At 45.0% G+C, this 18,382-nt stretch overlaps 1 protein-coding gene across 1 annotated transcript in view; it reads right to left on the bottom strand.

Moving 5' to 3' along the window:
* Positions 1-13,738: 13,738 nt before the first annotated feature.
* PRSS23 (serine protease 23) overlaps positions 13,739-18,382 on the bottom strand; it is a 28,776-nt gene continuing 24,132 nt past the window's right edge. Inside the window, exon 2 of the mRNA XM_060686195.2 lies at positions 13,739-16,827. Within this exon, the coding sequence (XP_060542178.2) occupies positions 15,696-16,814 (1,119 nt within the window). The 5' untranslated portion in view covers positions 16,815-16,827 and the 3' untranslated portion in view covers positions 13,739-15,695. The remainder of the gene's footprint in view (positions 16,828-18,382) is intronic.

Here is an 18,382-nt window from a genome sequence, read left to right as displayed (position 1 = left end):
TTTGTCACCCAGTGTTCCCTTCCAGGAGGGGTCATCACAGGTACTGCCGAGCTGTCCAATGTATCTTATAGGTAGTCCTTGATTTCCAACCACATTTGAGCCCAAAATTTCCATGTCTATGCAAGGCAGTTGTTAAGTATTGGAATTCATTGCTGGAATGTATTTCTATGTGACAACTACAGTAGTATTCAGCCAATAGATGGCAGTAATATACTGTAGCTGAGCAGTAAAACACATTGTGACTGTACTCTTTGCTCTGTGTGGTGCTTTATATAAACAGAATTTCTAACATTGCGAATTGTGCCCCATTTTATGAGTTTTGCCACAGTTGTTAAATGAATGAAATGGTTTGAAGTTGAGAACTACATGTATATGAGGCTCCCAGTTAACTTGTATCTGTCACAGGTGCTTTTATCTACACCTAAATCTCTGGGATCCCCAACCCAAACCCCCTTGGCCGTGAGGCAACACCCACACAAGAGATAGTATTCGCTGTTCCTTCTCATACACTTCCCTGGGTCTAAATGTCTATGGAGATTCTCAATCATCCAGGTCATGGTTGTCCCAAAGATGCATTTTGCAAAAGTCAACTGGACTTTCTTGAGGTTTTTTTTCTTTCAGTCAGAACTGAAGAAGCTTCTTGGATGAGAAGCAAATGTTTTCAAAGGGGGAAAAAAGGGTCTAGTTGCCTTTTGGAAAAAACATATTTGATTTCCCCAGGTCTATTTCTCCTCCTAACACCAGGCTACTACAATATGTGAGCCCCAGTGCTGAAGATCAGTATTTGCCTTTTAGACTTATAAACTAGACTTCTTCCAGTTAATCTGTTTCCACAGAGCAACAGAAACTATCTTCCTTCTCATTCCCCAAATACCCAACTGGCTTTCATGACAAAAGCAGGACTAGAACTCACAGTCTCCTGGTGATTGACTCAGAGTCCCCCACCTGAGTTTCATTCCTAAGGCAGAACTAGAACTCACAGTCTCCTGGTGATTGACACAAAGTTCCCCAGCTGACTTTCATTCCTAGGGCAACACTAAAACTCACAGTCTCCTGGTGATTGACTCAGAGTCCCCCACCTGAGTTTCATTCCTAAAACAGAACTAGAACTCACAGTCTCTTGGTAATTGATTCAGAGTCCCCCACCTGAGTTTCATGCATAAGGCAGCACTAGAACTCACAGTCTCCTGGTGATTGACACAAAGTGCCCCAGCTGGCTTTCATTCCTAAAGCAGAACTAGAACTCACAGTCTCTTGGTAATTGACTCAGAATCCCCAACTGGCTTTCATGCCTAAGGCAGAACTAGAACTCACAGTCTCCCAGTGATTGACTCAAAGTTCCCCCAGCTGGCTTTCATTCCTAAGGCAGGACTAGAACTCACAGTCTCCTGGTTTCTAGCTTGGTGCTTTAACCACTACGCCAGTATTTAAACTGGGCAGCCATGAAGATTTAGAAATAATTTTGGCTGCCAAAACTTGAAACAAATTATGAATAGTCCTGTTGGGTGGGGGGAAGAAACTTTGTTGGGCAGCTCATATTTAATTTGACACTACTTTTATGACTCAAAGATTTTTAATCAAGATCAAAATATGAATACAAAACCTGGCTAGCATTAGCTGTTCCAGATTAATAGAATTGGAGAACAATAATAGTGATTCACTCCATATTCCAGGTGAGCTGGCAGCTCTTTTTAAGTGCTACATAAAAATTCATGAGCTTTTTTCACTGACAAATGAGTAATTTAAAAATGAGAACTTTTTGGAATAGGGCAGAATTATTCCAAAATTTTAGCCATCCCCCCAAAAAAACCCCTTCCAATGACAAACTTTTCACATTTCAAATTTGTTCTCCTTGTCTTAGAGAAGCCTCTCTTCCTATCAACTAATTTCTGGTTGACTTTTCCTTCCAATCTTCAAATATTTTCCTTATTGAATTTGTTGCCATTATAGTATGCCTCTTGTGTAATTTTTTTTTTTTTTAAATTGATTTATATGCCGCCCTTCTCCGGAGACTCAGGGCGGCTTACAGTGCGTTAAGCAATAGCCTTCATACTTTTGTATATTTTATACAAAGTCAGCTTATTGCCCCCACAATCCGGGTCCTAATTTTACCTACCTTAGAAAGGATGGAAGGCTGAGTCAACCTTGAGCCTAGTGAGATTTGAACTTGCAGTAATTGCAGGCAGCTGATGTTAATAACAGTGCTTTAGTCTAATTTTAGCAAGGGGTTCTCTGCCCGGTTGCTGGATGGGCGTGGCCATGGTGGGTGTGGCCTAGTTGGCCTACTGCACCACGGCATGGGGTGTGTGTGTGCTTTTGCCCTCCTCAGGTTCCAGAGGCTTTCTTTGAGACTCCAGGAGGGCGAAAACGGCCTCCCCAAGCTCTGGAGGCTCTCTGGAGGCCAGAAACGGGGCCATTTCAGGCCTTCCTGAACTTCGGGTAGGCCCGTATTTCGCCTTAGCCTCCGCGCATGCCCCACACTTACCTGCATCCAAAACGGGCCGCGTAGGGACTCCTGGGAGGGGCAAGGTGGGGTGGGCAGGGCCAGCCAGGAGTGGGATTTGGGGGTTCGCCGACTCCGAACTGCACGGAATCTTAGCTAGAGGTTCTCCCGAACTCTGCGAACCCCCAGCAGCCCACCCCTGCCCAAGGGTTGGATCCGGCCTGCGAGGTGCTTAGATCTGGCCTGCAGGGCCACCCTGGAAACAGCAAAGGACTGGCCCACAGTGCAGTGGTGGGTTCTAACCAGCTTTACTATCGGTTCTCTTTGTGCGTGTGCTTTGCGCGCAATCTCCTCTTCGTGCATACGCTTCGCCGCTGTATTAGACTCTTCCATAAATGTCCTTGTTAAAAAAACAACAACCCAGAAACAAGAAACCCATCTTTATTTGAATAATAGGCTAGAAAACCACTTTTGAGAGCCTGACCAAACAGAAACACATTCCTTTATCCCTGAGTAAATACAGTTGATATTTAAGAACTTTATTTATGTTTTATGTTTTATGTTTTATTAAATTTGTATACCGCCCTACTTTCGAAGGACTCAGGGCGGTGAACAGGCACAGAATAAAATACAGAAATACAAATACAAAAGTTAATTTTATTAATTTTATTAATTATTACTTAATTAATATTAAATATTAAAAATATTTAATATTTAAGATGTTCTTTAAGCAACTCTGTATATCACACTGTGTATCAGACATTAATAAGATTGAGCGGGATTTATTTATTTATTTTATTTTATTTTATTTATGTAATTTATATGCCGCCCTTCTCCTGAAGGACTCAGGGCGGCTTACAAGAGCGAACAAAAAATTACATAAACATTAAAATCAATTTAAAATTAATTAAAATTATTTAAAATCACCCCTAGGGATTCAGCCCATTTGGTGAAAAAGCCACATCTTCAATTCGCGGCGGAAGGAGAGGAGGTCAGGGGCTGTCCTGAGGCTGGTGGGCAGCCCATTCCAGAGGGTCGGCGCTCCTATAGAGAACGCTCTCCCCCTGGGGGCCGCCAGCCGACATTGTCTGGCTGACAGCACCCTGAGGAGGCCCGCTCTGTGTGAGTGCACCGGACGATGGGAGGATGGCAGGAGATGATCCTGCAGGTACCCCGGGCCTAAGCCATTTCACAAGAAGAGTCCTCCACTCCTCTGCTCACAATAGAATGTGGCTCTTTCACCCCTCTGCTGCGGCTCCCTGTCACTCAAAATGTCACTCACAGCTGCCAATGTGTGACACTTGCCAGCAAGTGATTTATTGAGCTTTTCAACCCCTGGTAGGCCAACCATGGATAAATCCAAGAAAAGAAAAGTTTCAGAAGAAAACTGAAGGTTTAATTCAACTACATATGCTAGTTTTTTGGCCGCTCAACAAATAGTCAAGCACGGGAAGGGTTTTGTGGTTCCCAGTGTTTTCCTTTCTGTGGGAAACAGGTCCAAATGGCTCTTTGAGTGTTTAAGGTTGCAGACCCCTGGCCTAGCCATCTATTGGTGTTCAAAAATTTCAGGATTCAATCACAGTGCAATCATCTCTAGGTTTATTTGGGAGAAATCCAATGAAGTTCAGTTGAGGTTTTTTCTCTTCAAAACATGGAACATAGAACAATAGGGTTGGGAAGGATCTTGGACATCTTCTAGTCCAGTGATGGCTAACCTTTTTGCCATTGCGTGCCAGGAGAGGGGGGGAGGGGGGAGGGTCGCGCATGCACGTGCCCACGCGCATGCGCACGCAACCCCACCCACCCCCGCTCCTGGCACATGATGGCCTGGTAGGCCCATTTTTCTTTCTTACCTGATTCCAGATCCTTTCTATGGATCTGGGAAGGTCGAAAACAGCCTTTCCCATTCCCTTGGAGGCCCTACGGAGGCTGAAAGGGCCCATTTCCCAACTCTCGGTGGGACAGGAAGTGATGTTTTTTGCTGTCCCCAGCCTCCAGAACCTCTCTAGGAGTCTCTAGGAGCCTCTCTAGGAGTCTCTAGGAGTCTCTCTAGGAGTCTCTGGAGGCTGGGGACAGAAATAAATGTCACTTCCTGTCCCACCGGGAGTCGGGAAATGGACCCTTTCAGCCTCTGTAGGGCCTCCAAGGGAGTGGGAAAGGCTGTTTTCGCCCTTCCCAGATCCATAGAAAGGATCTGGAGCCAGGTAAGAAAGAAAAACGAGACTTCCCCATCCCCCCAGGCCCTCCAGAGGCAGGAAACAGCCTGTTTCCCTACTTCTGGTGGGCCCAGAAGGCCCGAAAATCAGCTGTCCGGCGCGCATGCGCCCCAGAGCTGAACTGGCGTGCCTACTAATATGGCTCTGCGTGCCACCTGTGGCACGCGTACTATAGGTTCGCCATCACGGTTCTAGTCCAACACCCTGCTCAAAGCAGGAGACACCCCCCCCCATATCATTCTGGACAAATGACTGTCCAGTCTCTTCTTGAAAACCTCCAGTGATGGAACACCTGGAGGATAAGCATAGAACGAAGAGGTCAGTTGCAAAAGTGGGTTGTACATATTTTTACCACTGATTCGCTTTGCGCATATGCGCACCTTCCACGCATGCACCCAGCCTCAAAAACATGGTTAAATAGGCCAGCATAGAGCCAGTGCAGATGGGCCGGTTCACCCGCAATTGCCGCTACTGATTCACCTGAACCGGCTGAATTACCACCAATGGTCACATTGCTACCCAGCCGTGTTGGTAGTTCGTTTTACATCCATTGTCCTCTTTCATGTTTCTTGTGATTCCCATTTTGGAAACTTCTCCATATTTGGGATGGCTGAAGTATCTAGGGATTGTTCTCAAGCTAGAAGCTGACGGGCTGCCAACTTCGAATGTCAACAATCGTGGTTATCTGAAACAGCGCAGTTACACTGAAAAGTTGGCAGTGAGCCAGACAATTAACGGAGAGAGGAAGATAACAGTCGGACTTCCTTGTTTGTGTGTTTCTGCAACACTTGGCAGAACAATAAAGAGCCCCCCCCCCGAAATCTTTCCTTTAGGAAAAACAAAAGAAGTGTTCACATTCATTAAATGAGCATTATTCATACTATAGGTAGTCCTTGGCTTACAAGTGAAGGGCCATTTGCTGTACAAATGCAAGGTTACGGCATAAACTGAGAAGGAAGGGAGGAGATGGGAAGGAAGGGTATTTTCAAGACTTACATAACAGAGATAAAGGAAAAGGGAGTGGAGACAGATGGGAAATATGGGAAATCTGTAATACTTTAGAAAACAAGACTGTCAGGCATTTCACACAAGACTGGGGTTGCCACAAAGAAGAGGGAGTCAAGCTATTCTCCAAAGCACCTGAGGGCAGGACAAGAAGCAATGGGTGGAAACTCATCAAGGAGAGAAGCAACCTTAGAACTAAGGAGAAATTTCCTGACACTTAGAACAATTAACCAGTGGAACAACTTGCCTCCAGAGGTTGTGAATGCTCCAACACTGGAAGTTTTTAAGAAGATGTTGGATAACCATTTGTCTGAAGGGGAGTAGGGTTTCCTGCCTAAGCAGGGGGTTGGACTAGAAGACCTCCAAGGTCCCTTCCAACTCTGTTATTCTATTCTAATCTATTCTATTCTATTCTATTCTATTCTATTCTATTCTATTCTATTCTATTCTATTCTATTCTATTCTATTCTATTCTATTCTATTCTATTCTATTCTATTCTATTCCATTCCATTCCATTCCATTCCATTCTATTCTATTCTATTCTAAACAGAGTCAAATTAGTATAGGCAAAGTGACAATTTCATTCCAAAACGCTGAAACAGTTTGACAACAATGGCTCAGCCCTGACAGGCATGGAGGATGTGAGGGGAATGGAGATCTGGATGAATAAAAAGATCTTTCAATGCGGGTTGTTCCAAAAGTGCTTTTTTTTCAAGAGGACTTTCTTGGTTTTTCTTTGGAGACATTTCACTTCTCATCCAAGAAGCTTCTTCAGCTCTGACTGGATGGGTAATCAACCCCCCTATCTATCCAGTCAGAGATGAAAAATCTTCTGTTCTGTTCTGTTCTGTTCTGTTCTGTTCTGTTCTGTTCTGTTCTGTTCTGTTGTTCTGTTCTGTTCTGTTCTGTTCTGCTCCGCTCTACTCTACTCTATTCTACTCTGTTCTATTCTATTCTATTAAGACATATTGCTAAAATAAGGAATACGGCTAAGACAGAGCCAATAGAAGACTTGCTAAAAATCTTCTAGGATGCCTGTTAGTTAACTTTTAGAAATCGGGTTGAAATAGAGCCAATAGAATACTTGTTAGGTAACTTTTGAAGTGTTTATTAGTTGGGACTTAGAAATGGAGATGGCATGTGGCCAATAAAGGACCCTTTAGATAATTTTCAGAATGCCTATTGGACCATGTTTGTTTATCCCGCCTTGAAAAACTGCATAAAAGCTTGTTGAGTCCTTTGTTCTGGGGTCCTGGCATTTTGCTGGCTGGGCCCCCTTTCGCTGAAGCGTTTCAATAAGAGGAAACAAAACCTGCACCTCGTGTTTGGTGCTCTTCATCGTCTTTGTCACCGGGCTCAGACCCGAATTGGAGACAACACAAGCATTCGTCCAGCAACCGCTTAAAGCCACAATGACACTGAAAAAAGTGATGCCCTGATCTCTTTGGACTTCAGTTCATAGCAACACAGATTGTTTTTATTTAGAATTATTGGTCATGTTGTTTGGGGGTTGATATTATTTTATTTATTTATTGATTTGATTTGATTTATATACCGCCCTACTCCCGAAGGACTCAGGGCGGTGAACAGCCAAATGATAAAATACATAAATACAAAATTTAAAAACAGAATAAAACTGAATTAAACAATTTGGCCCAGACAGATTTAAAACACCCCAATCATTTAAAAACAGATTAAAATTTTCATATTAAAAAGAAAAAGGGAAAAGATTAGGCCAGGCCCGCCTGGTGGAATAAAAAGGTCTTGAGAGCGCGGCGGAAGGTGTGCAGATCCGGGATCCTCCGTATCTCCGGGGGGAGCTCATTCCAGATAGTAGGTGCCCCCACAGAGAAGGCTCTCCCCCTAGGGGCCGCCAGTCGACATTGTTTGGCCGACGTTACCCGGAGGAGCCCCTGTCTATGAGAGCGTACCAGCCGGTGGGAGGCTATTGGTGCTATTGAGTTGTTTTCACTCCTACCAACCACAAAGGTAGATTTTCTCCATGACAATCTATCACTAAACTAATCTTTCTAATTCTAGCCAACTGATTTTATGACCGGAAGGCCCCAGTCAGAAAGCAAATGCCATGGTCGTAATGCAAATGGGACGGTCATTAAGCAAACCCATTGTTTGCTATGTGGTGTAAATTGAGGTTCTACCTGTACTCAATTGCATTAATGCCAGTGGTGGGTTTCAAAACTTTTTACTACCGGTTCTGTGGGTGTGGCTAGGTGGGTGTGGCATGGCTTGGTGGGCGTGGCAGGGAAAGGATATTGTAAAATCTCCATTCCCACCCCAATCCAGTGGAAGGTTACTGCAAAATCCCCATTTCCTCCCGATCAGCTGAGACTTGGGAGGCAAAGAATAGATGAGGGTGGGGCCAGTCAGAATTTTTACTACCGGTTCTCCAAACGACTCAAAATTTCCGCTACCGGTTCTCCAGAACTGGTCAGAACCTGCTGAAACCCACCTCTGATTAAAGCCACTTCTGACTTGCAGAGTTCATCGCCATGCAACTCAGGGCCATGAAATCAGGGATCAGTGGGACGGATCCACTGGTGGGATTCAAATTTTTCTACTACCGGTTCTGTGGGCGTGGCTCGGTAGGCGTGGCTTGGTGGGGCGGCACCTTGCTGTGAGTGACATCGAGTTGGCCACGCCCACTCAGTCACATGACGGATCCATGCTTGAGCAGAGGGGTGGACTAGAAGACCTCCAAGGTCCCTTCCAACTCTGTTACTCTGGGTTCTCTGTTCTATGAAACATCTGCTTCGGATTCGGAAAGCTCTTGGCTGAACCCCTTGCTGTGCCCAACAGAGGTCAGGTAGTCCCATGGGAAGGGGAGAAATGCTTGCTAGTAAATAGTTGGACCAGGGTTTGACTCTGATTACCACTGACTAGCTAAGTCCTTATTAAATAGTACTATGCTGATTCCAAGCAAGCTCAAATTCATGTAATCTGCAACAGTCCTTAGCATGCTGGCTTCCAGAACTGTTATTAACCGCTGAATGAAAAGGAAGATATGTGTTTATGAAAACCAAAATTTTCAATAGATTTTAGATTATATCCTTTTCAACAAGAAATAATATTGTAAGAAATGAGATTCTTGCATTTACAGCATGTGGCAGGAGATGCAGGGAAATTAATGTTTCCCGCCAGTGTTTCTCAACCACAGAGACTTTAAGATGTTTGGACTTCAAGTCCCAGAATTTCCAAGAAATGAAATGCTGGCTGGCTGGGGAATTCTGGGAATTCTAGAAGATGAAGGACATTCCTCTTAAAGCTGCTGGTATTGTGAACCACTACTTTAAGCTAATATATCAAAAATAAGGGAAGGAAGGATTCAAGGAAGGAGGAAAAGAGGAAGGGAGAAAGTGTGAAAAAAGGAAGAAGGGGGGAACTGAGGGAGGGAAAGAAGGGGAGGGAGGAGAGAGAGGGGGAGAGAGGGAAAGAAGGGGGAGGGAGGGAAGGAAGGAGGGGGGAAAGAAGGGAGAGGAAGGGAGGGAAGGAAAGAAGGAAGGAAGGAAGGAGAAGGGGAGGGAGGGAGAAAGTGATAAAGGAAGAAGGAAGGAAGGAAAGAAAGAGGGAGGGGAAGAAGGGGAAGGGAGGGTAGGAAGGAAGGAGGGAGGGAGAAAGTGATAAAGGAAGAAGGAAGGAAGGAAAGAAAGAGGGAGGGGAAGAAGGGGAAGGGAGGGTAGGAAGGAAGGAGGGAGGGAGGGAGGGAGAAAGGAAGAAGGGAGAAAGTGAGGGAGGGAAAGAAGGGGAGGGAGGAAGGAAGGAAGGAGAGAGAGAGGGAGAGAGGGATAAGTAGGAGGGAGGGAAGGAAAGAAGGAAGGAAGGAAGGAGAAGGGAAGGGAGGGAGGATGGAAGGAAGAAGGGAACAATTGAGAAAGGAGGGAAGGAAGGAGAGAGGGGGAAGAAAGGGGAGGGAGGGAGGGAAGGAACGAAAAAAGGAAGGAAGGAGAAGGGGAGGGAGGGAGAAAGTGAGAGGAAGAAGGAAGGAAGGAAGGAAAGAAGGAAGGAAAGAAGGAGAGAGGGAGAAGAAGAAGGGGGAGGAAAGGAAGAAAGGAGGGAGGGAGAAAGGAAGAAGGGAGGGAGAGAGAACGGAAGAAGGAAGGGAGCAATTGAGAAAGGAGAGAAGGAAGGAGGGAGGAAGGAAGGCAGGAAACCATAAAAAAGAATGATCCTAATCATCAAAGAAAGGTGAATGAGAGAAAACTAATGACCATTTAAAGTCATTGTATATAAATACATTACAATAAAATACATTCCTTAACCAGATATCTTTATCAGGAGCTGATAAATGCTGAAGTGCCCCAAGAATAGACGAGTTCAAAAGGCTGGGATAGAGAAGCTTAAGATAAGATTAATCAGGAAAGATTTTGGAGGTCAAGTGTTTTTTCCCCCCTGCCTTTGTAAAAAAAAAATCCTAATCACTTTATCTAACCAACGGAAGAACTTTGCTAAGAAGCCTTGAGGCCAGATGGGAAATATGTCTAAACCAGAAGATAAAAGAGGTGAATACATGTTTAGTTCAAATTAGGTTTAGCTGCATATTGAGCAGCATACAGACTAAAGTGTATTGAGGACAGAACAAGCGATGAGGGACAAAAATGTGGGTTGTTATTATTATTATTATTAATAATAATAATAATAATAATAATAATAATAATAATAATAATAATAATAATAATAATAATTTAATTTGTATACCGCCCTTCTCCCAAAGAGACTCAGGGCGGTGAACAGCCAAAAATTAAAATACATACAATACAAAAGTTAAGATAATTAAAAGAGATTAAATCAATCGGCCACCCAATTTAAAACCCCAAGTCTATAAAATTTAAAAATCCCATTAAAAATCATTTAGGCTAGGCTGGCTTGCTGGAATAAATAAGTCTTCAGGGCCTTACGGAAGGTCCAGAGGTCCGGGATCAGTCGTATTCCAGGAGGTAGCTCATTCCACAGGGCGGGTGTCCCCACAGAGAAGGCTCTCCCCCTGGTTGTTTGCACTGAGTGCAAACTTAATTAGTTTGCACTTAAAATTAATTAGTGTGAAATGTTCAAACAATGAAAACGTAGCTCTCGTTTGAAATCTGCACTTTTCCAAATTCTAGCACAGTCTGCCCTTTGATGATAGTCCTATTTATGTAAAAAGGGCATATGTTCTTGAAGATAATGCATTGTATGCAAGGAAAGTATTGACCCTCCCATGCTCCCTCACACCCCTGGGCATGCACATGCGACCCCCGTACTCCCCCCAACCCTCCGCGTCTGCACACATGACCCCCCTGCCCCCTGTTTTGGGCCTAGTAAGCCACTCTGCAGCCTCCTGGGCCCAAAAATGGGCACGCCACACACCCCGTGCTCCCCCTGCTCCCCCACGCATGCGTCTGTGACCCCCTGCGCATGCATGCGTGTCTCCCACATGTGCCCTGCCCCCCCATGCATCCCAAAAAACAGCTGGCTAGTGGGCGGCACACGCATATGCATGGTGGAGCTGAGCTGGGTGATGGCAAGTATGCCCTCAGAAAGGGCTCTGCATGCCAGCTGTGGCACATGTGCCATACATTCGCCATCATAGAACTATAGCAACTTTATGACCTGTGGACTTCAACTCCCAGAATTCCTGAGTCTGCCATGTCCAGGAAGCCAGGAATTCTGGGAGTTGAAGTCCATAGGTCGTTAAGTTGTCATAGTTCCCCTCTGCTGAGTTAGATGAATATTGTATGTTGTTCCTAGTAATCCTCCTTCTTTATGACACGAAACCTCAGATTTTCCTTAGGTCTCTACGGAAATGTGAACATCGTCCTTGTGCCGATTCCCTTGCTGTCAGTCTTCCTTATGTTTCCCCCACTCCTCAAATGCTTCCCTTCTCAAGCACAGCCTGAGTGTTTCCCCGCAACGGCGGAGAAGAATTTCAAGTATGTCGTGTTTGCTGGCCAGTAAAATTCAAGCTGGACAATTTCCAAGCACCTCTGGAACAATAAATAGAGGCATTATGAATTCACGTTATTATAATAAGGGGATTGGAAGTGGGGAATTTCTGATCTTACAACTGACGGCCTGTCCTTCTCTTGGCAAAACGCGGTCTTCTTGGGAAGGATAACCTACTTTGCACGTTCAAAAGCCAACAAATAGAGGTGAAAAGTTCATGGAAAGGTGCAAGTAAGAAAAAAAAATGAGAAAGCTTAGGTTCTTTTTAGGGGAAAAACAGTGAATTGTGGGAAATGAATGGAGCCGTATGAAATTAGACACAGCCCGGAGAAAGTGGGCAAGGAGAAAGTTTTCATCTCCCCGAACACTAGAACCAGTGAATCTGACTAAATACCCTGTTTCCCCCAAAATAAGACATCCCCTGATAATAAGACCAATCGGGCTTTTGAGTGTATGGCAATAAGGCCAAGAGCTTATTTCAAGGTTCAAAAAAAATATAAGACAGGGTCTTATTTTCGGGGAAACACGGTATTAAAGTTGAGAAGATTACACAACCCGTGCCCTATCAGATCATCATTTCGCAGGTATTTCCTTACCTAAACAGAAAAGCAGAATGACCAAAAAAAAAACCAGTCGGATTAGAAGCGATGTCTGATTTCCTGCTGGCTTCCCCATTGACCTTCTTTGTGGGAATATAGTAGAGAGCATCAGGAAACTAACTAACTTCTTTCCTTCCTTCCTCCCCTCCCCTCCCTTCCCCTGCCCTTCCCTCCCATTCCATTCCCTTCCCAAGTGGCTGCTGCTGGGTGGGGAAGGAGCAAGGGATTGTGAGATTGGCTGGGAAACTGTCACAGAACTTTGAAAATGGAGATCATGAGCAGCCACAGTAATCCCTGAAGCAGCCACAATTCCCAAAATTTCTTTACCTCCGGAGTCACGGGTCCCCGGTTTTGTGCACATCCTATAGGTTAGACCACTTGAGGTACCTTGGTTCAAAAATTATTGCTCTTTGATGTACCATTTTGCCCAGTTGAAGGTCACAAAAGAATTTGGCAGTATATAGATAAAAGGAGGCACTTCTTCGCAAAATGCATCACTAAATGGTATCATGCATTCCCACAAGATCTGGTGATGATGGCCACTAATTTGGTTGCCTTTGAAAGAGTTTTGGACAAATGAAGACAAAGTGATAGAGCAGGGATCCCCAAACCAGTACCAGTCTGTCATCCGTTGGGAACGAGGCAGGGGTGGGATTCAGAAATTTTAGCAACCGGTTCTCTGACCGGTTGCTGGATGGGTGTGGCCATGGTGGGCGTGGCCTAATCGGCCTCCTGTGCCACCGGGGGAGGGTTTGCCCTCCCCAGACTCCGGAGCCTTTCCTCAAGCTTCCGGGAGGGTGAAAATGGCCTCCCCTGGCTGGGGAGACACTCCGGAGGCCGGAAACAGGCCTGTTTTCGGAATTCCAGTACTTTCTGTAGGCCTGTTTTTCACCCTCCTCAGGCTCCAGAGGCTTTCCTAGCACCTCTGGGAAGGCAAAAATGACCTCCCCTGGGCTCTGGAGGCCCTCCGGAGGCTGGAAATGAGCCCATTTCCGGACTTCCGGAACTTCCGGTAGGCCCATTTTTCACCCTCCCAGAGCCTCCGTGCGGGCCCTGGACTTACCTGGCATCCAAAACGGGCTGTGTGGAGACTCCTGGGCAGGGTGGGGTTAGGCGGGGTCAGTCAGTCCTTGCAACAACCAGTTCGGCGAACCAGATTAAAATTAACATCCGGTTCACCCAAACCGGTCCGAACCAGCTGAATCCCACCATAGCCTGGACCAGGCTATGCGAGCAGCAGGTGAGCACACAAAGTTCCACTTGGGCATGTGTGGGATTGGGTTATGTGTGCAAAACTATCCCCTCCCTCTCCTGCCGCTGCCACCACTACCCATGGCTGCTGTCTCTGCTGATCTATAGAACCGGAAAGGTTGGGGACCTTTATTATAGTGGGCTACCTACCTTGAAGACCCAATATTACCTCTAGGTTGTCTAGATCGGCCTTGCTTTGATCTAGCCGGGTTGTTCTTATCTCCTCAACTTTTCTCACAAGAAGAAAATGAGGAAGCAAACCAGGACACACAGCAAGAAACAGACGAGGTGTTAAACACGTGCTGTATTTGAACATCCTTACAAAATGAGTAGAATTACAATGCATGTTTCCATTTCTAGCGAAGGTTTATAAATATTTACAAGAAGATCCTATGTAGGCCGAGGTATCTTCGACCGTTTGTGTCACGTTTCAAAGCAGGAGAGCTTCAGGGGAACCGCTCAATACATTTCTAAATGCTTAGAAATAAAAGAAAAAGATTTCATAAAATACAGAGAGGCGGACTGTGGGTATTAAAGTGTTCCATTCTAAGGGTATTAAGAATGTCCCGTTCTAATGCAGTACAGGTAGTCCTTGACTTACAACAGCTCATTTAGTGATTGTTCGAAGTTGCAATGGCACTGAAAAAAGTGACTTATTACCGTTTTTTTACACTTATAACAGCATCCCCATTTGACCATGTGATCAAATATGTGTTTCAATACTGTATTGGATTTATTGCTAACATGACCTTTGAAGAAAGCTAATGCACATCAGTGGTGAGTTTCAAATTTTTTTACTACCGGTTCTGTGGGTGTGGCTTGGTGGGTGTGGCATGGCTTCATGGGCATGGCAAGGGAAGGGTACTGTAAAATCTCCATTCCCACCCCAATCCAGAGGAAGGTTACCGCAAAATCCCCATTTCCTCCCGATCAGCTGGGGCTTGGGAGGCAGAGAATAGATGGGGGCAGAGCCAGTCAGAATTTTTACTCCCGGTTCTCCGAACTACTCAAAATTTCCACTACTGGTTCTCTAGAACTGGTCAGAACCTGATGAAACCACCTCTGATGCACATCGTGATCTCATATTTTGATAGGCCTTTTAAAAAGAAAGCAGAGAAAGTAATGGCACTCTACCTTAAAATATGTATTCAGGGTTCACTCAATTTGGTCAAAGGTTTGTATTTTGTTGACCACTTCTTTTAAAAGAGTACCAGCCTAAGTTCCTCTTGTCTTTTGCTTTTCAAGCACTTTTGGCATCCCATTTCTACCTCTCATTGATTCTTATTGGGAATTGAAGAATGGAGGAGGGCGGGGAGGAGGACTGTGGGAAATCACCAACCACAGAGGAAGGAGAAATGGTGAGAGGAGAAGGAGGAGGAGGAGGAGAAGGAGAAGCACCACTGTGGAAAATCTCCAACCACAGAGGAAGGAGAAATGGTGAGAGGAGGAGGAGGAGGAGGAGGAGGAGGAGGAGGAGGAGGAGGAGGAGGAGGAGGAGGAGGAGGAGGAGGAGGAGGAGGAGGAGGAGGAGAAGGAGAAGCACCACTGTGGAAAATCTCCAACCACGGAGGAAGGAGAAATGGTGAGAGGAGGAGGAGGAGGAGGAGGAGGAGGAGGAGGAGAAGGAGAAGGAGAAGCACCACTGTGGAAAATCTCCAACCACAGAGGAAGTGGGAATGGTGAAAAGTGTGTCATGACATCCCAAAGTAAATTAATGCCTTATATACTAATAACTGATGATAAAACACACATCCAGAAGCGCAGAGCTTGCACTGTGATGTCACAATCCTCTATTTGCTATTTTGGCATCACTGGATTTAAGAACAGATGCCTGTGTCTCTGTCCACTTATCTTCCTATCAGACTTAGCCAATCCTGCGCTACATGAATGATGTAAGAGCCAGCCAATCAGCATCCCCGTTGGCGAATGACGGCCCATCCTAAAAGAGGGTGCAAAAGGGAGATACAGATACTTTGCTTCAGCCCCAACCCTTTTACCTCAAGCTATTGCTTATCCTAAGGCGCAAACTATGCAGAAATCCAGGATCTGTGTCATGGCATGGACACTGTGCTTATTGCCAAACACTAACCTGGTTGAGCTCTTGGTCAACTCCTGCACCCTGGCATTTCTAAAAACAGAACTGTGCCCACAGAACAGTTAAGCGTATGCTTTCCACCATGCCTCTCCCTTTCCCTGCCCCTCCCCAGCAAGCCGCTGAAGCCCCTCTGGGACATCAATTGGCTCTATCCATCTCTACACTGTTGGTAGTTCCCCGTGATCCAGAAACAAATCTGTGCGTATTTGAGGGGTGTGATACGAACAGCTACGTTGAAATCCTGGGGGGATCCATTGGTATCCACCCACTGGTGCCCAGAGAATATCCCTATAATTTTACGCTCCCATTTGTGATTCTGTCTCTTCCACATCCTCACGTAAACTCCAGAACCGCTGGCCCCAGGCTGGGCGTCGCACTGCTGATACAAGAGATCGTAAGTTTCATCTTTGACGTCGCAGAACCGGTAAACCAAGTTTCCAGGCCGATCATTGTCATAGCCCGAGAAGTGAATCCTTCCTTTGGGCAGCTGACGTGCTGCTGGGCTCACTCCGATCTTCATGAACTTTCGCTTATGGGGTTTCTTGAGCTCCAGCAGGGCGTAGTCATAATCCATGCCAATGTCATTAGCGTTCCCTTTGATCCATCCTTTAGGAACGTGTGTCCGTTTCACCCGAATCCACTGGAACTTCATTTTCTCGGGCTCAGGGATGCTACTGTTGTTGGTCCTTTTGACGCCATCTTTCGGCTTGGGTCTCAGGAACCCAACCCGTAGCTTCTTGGCTCCCTTGACGTAACTCTTCCCATCGTGGATACAATGAGCAGCTGTCAAGACGTGTTTTTCAGCCACTAACGTTCCGGTGCATCCCGTGGACAACTTCACGGAAGTAGAAAATGGGTAATTCAGCAAGAAGTCCTTGCCAAAAATACTAAATCTGGTGTCATAGCCGTAGATTTGTCTCTTTGTCCGCGATCGGCTCCGTTCCCCTGTGCTGATCCTGCTAACAATGTAGATGCCGACCTCGGTTTCGGTGCGGGATCCATTGGAGTACAGCGTCTCATAGGACAAATAATCTTTCGCTTCTTCGTACGTTGGGAGTGGGGAGCGTTTGTGGCAAGATGGGCCACATGGGGAGACCACTTCCAACTGGGCTTCTGCATCGAAGTGTGGTTTGTCCAAAGGGATTGTTAACTGGGGTAGAACGACGGGCACCTTGTAGGTTGGCCAAGTTGGCTTCCCATGAGGATGTGAGGGCACAACTCCTTTTACTATCCATAGGAGTAGGAGAAAACCTGGCAATGCCACCATGATGAGCAAGGATCTGGAGAAAAAGAAGAAAAGTCTTACAATTAATGAATAAAGAATTAACAACTATTCTACTTCGGTCCTGAAGAAATAAAATTTGGGGGGACCAGCAACAGAATAGATCCGTACTGGTTTTCCACTTCAGTTATTACAACCTGGAGCTATGATTTAATAGAATAGAATTCTTTATTGGCCAAGTGTGATTGGACACACAAGGAATTTGTCTTTAGTGCATACGCTCTCAGTGTATATAAAAAAAAATAAAATATATTCATCAAGAATCATAAGATATAACACTTAGTGATATGACTATCACTAAGATACTAATAAGCAATCAAATCATACTAGGAAACAAATAAAACAATATAAATTGTAAAGATACAAGTAACATGGATATAGCCATAAGTGGGAAGAGATAGATACTAGTAAAGATGAGAAGAAGAATAGTAATACAGACTTAGTAGTTAATTTGACAGTGTTGAGGGAATTAGTTGTTTAGCAGAGTGATGGCATTCGGGAAAAAACTGTTCTTGTGCCTAGTTGTTCTGGTGTGCAGTGCTCTATAGCGTCGTTTTGAGGGTAGGAGTTGAAACGGTTTATGTCCAGGATGTGAGGAGTCTGTAAATATTTTCACAGCCCTCTTTTTGACTCGTGCAGTATACAAGTCCTCAATGGAAGGCAGGTTGGTAGCCATGGTTTTTTCTGCAGTTCTAATTATCCTCTGAAGTCTGTGTCTGTCTTGTTGGGTTGCAGAGCCAAACCAGACAGTTACAGATGTGCAGATGACAGACTCAATCATTCCTCTGTAGAACTGATGAATTAATTTATTTTAGTTTATTTATTTATTTTATTGGATTTCTATACCGCCCTACTCCCGAAGGACTCAGGGCGGTGAACAGCCACAGAATAAAACACATAAATACAAAAGTTTAAAATAGAATAAAAACGAATTAAATAATTTGGCTGAGACAAATTTAAAATGCCCAATAATTTAAAAACAAATTAAAATTTGCATTTAAAAGGGGAGAAGATTTAGGCCAGGCCAGCTTGATGAAATAAGAAAGTCTTGAGCGCGCGACGGAAGGTGCGCAGATCCGGGATCCTCCGTATCTCCGGGGGGAGCTCGTTCCAGGTCATAGGTGCCCCCACAGAGAAGGCTCTCCCCCTAGGGGCCGCCAGTCGACATTAATGAATAATGAACTAATAATAATAATGAATAATAATGAATAATGAACTAATGAAGGTAGAGACTTTAAATTCAAGGGCCTGAGGAAGAGAGGATCAAACTCATAATGGATAATCGCTTAAATAGGAGGCAGCAGTGTGCTGCATCTCTCAAAGAAGCCAATGCAGTCTCAGGCTGCATCGACAGAGGGGTAGTAAACAATGGATTTGCTTAATGATTACACTGCCTGCTTAACAACCATGGTGTTCACTTTATAACTACAGTCTTTGCTTAACAACTGCTGCAAAAAAAAGATCCTAAAATCAGGCATGTGAAGACCTGCTTAACAACCATCACAACTTACAACGGAAACGGTAGACTCGTGTGTCCCTTCCTTCCAGATGCC

Source organism: Pantherophis guttatus, chromosome 5 (genome assembly GCF_059756535.1).
Source record: "Pantherophis guttatus breed Tessera chromosome 5, ASM5975653v1, whole genome shotgun sequence".
NCBI lineage: Eukaryota > Metazoa > Chordata > Lepidosauria > Squamata > Colubridae > Pantherophis > Pantherophis guttatus.
This window is presented reverse-complemented; position numbering and strand designations above follow the sequence as displayed.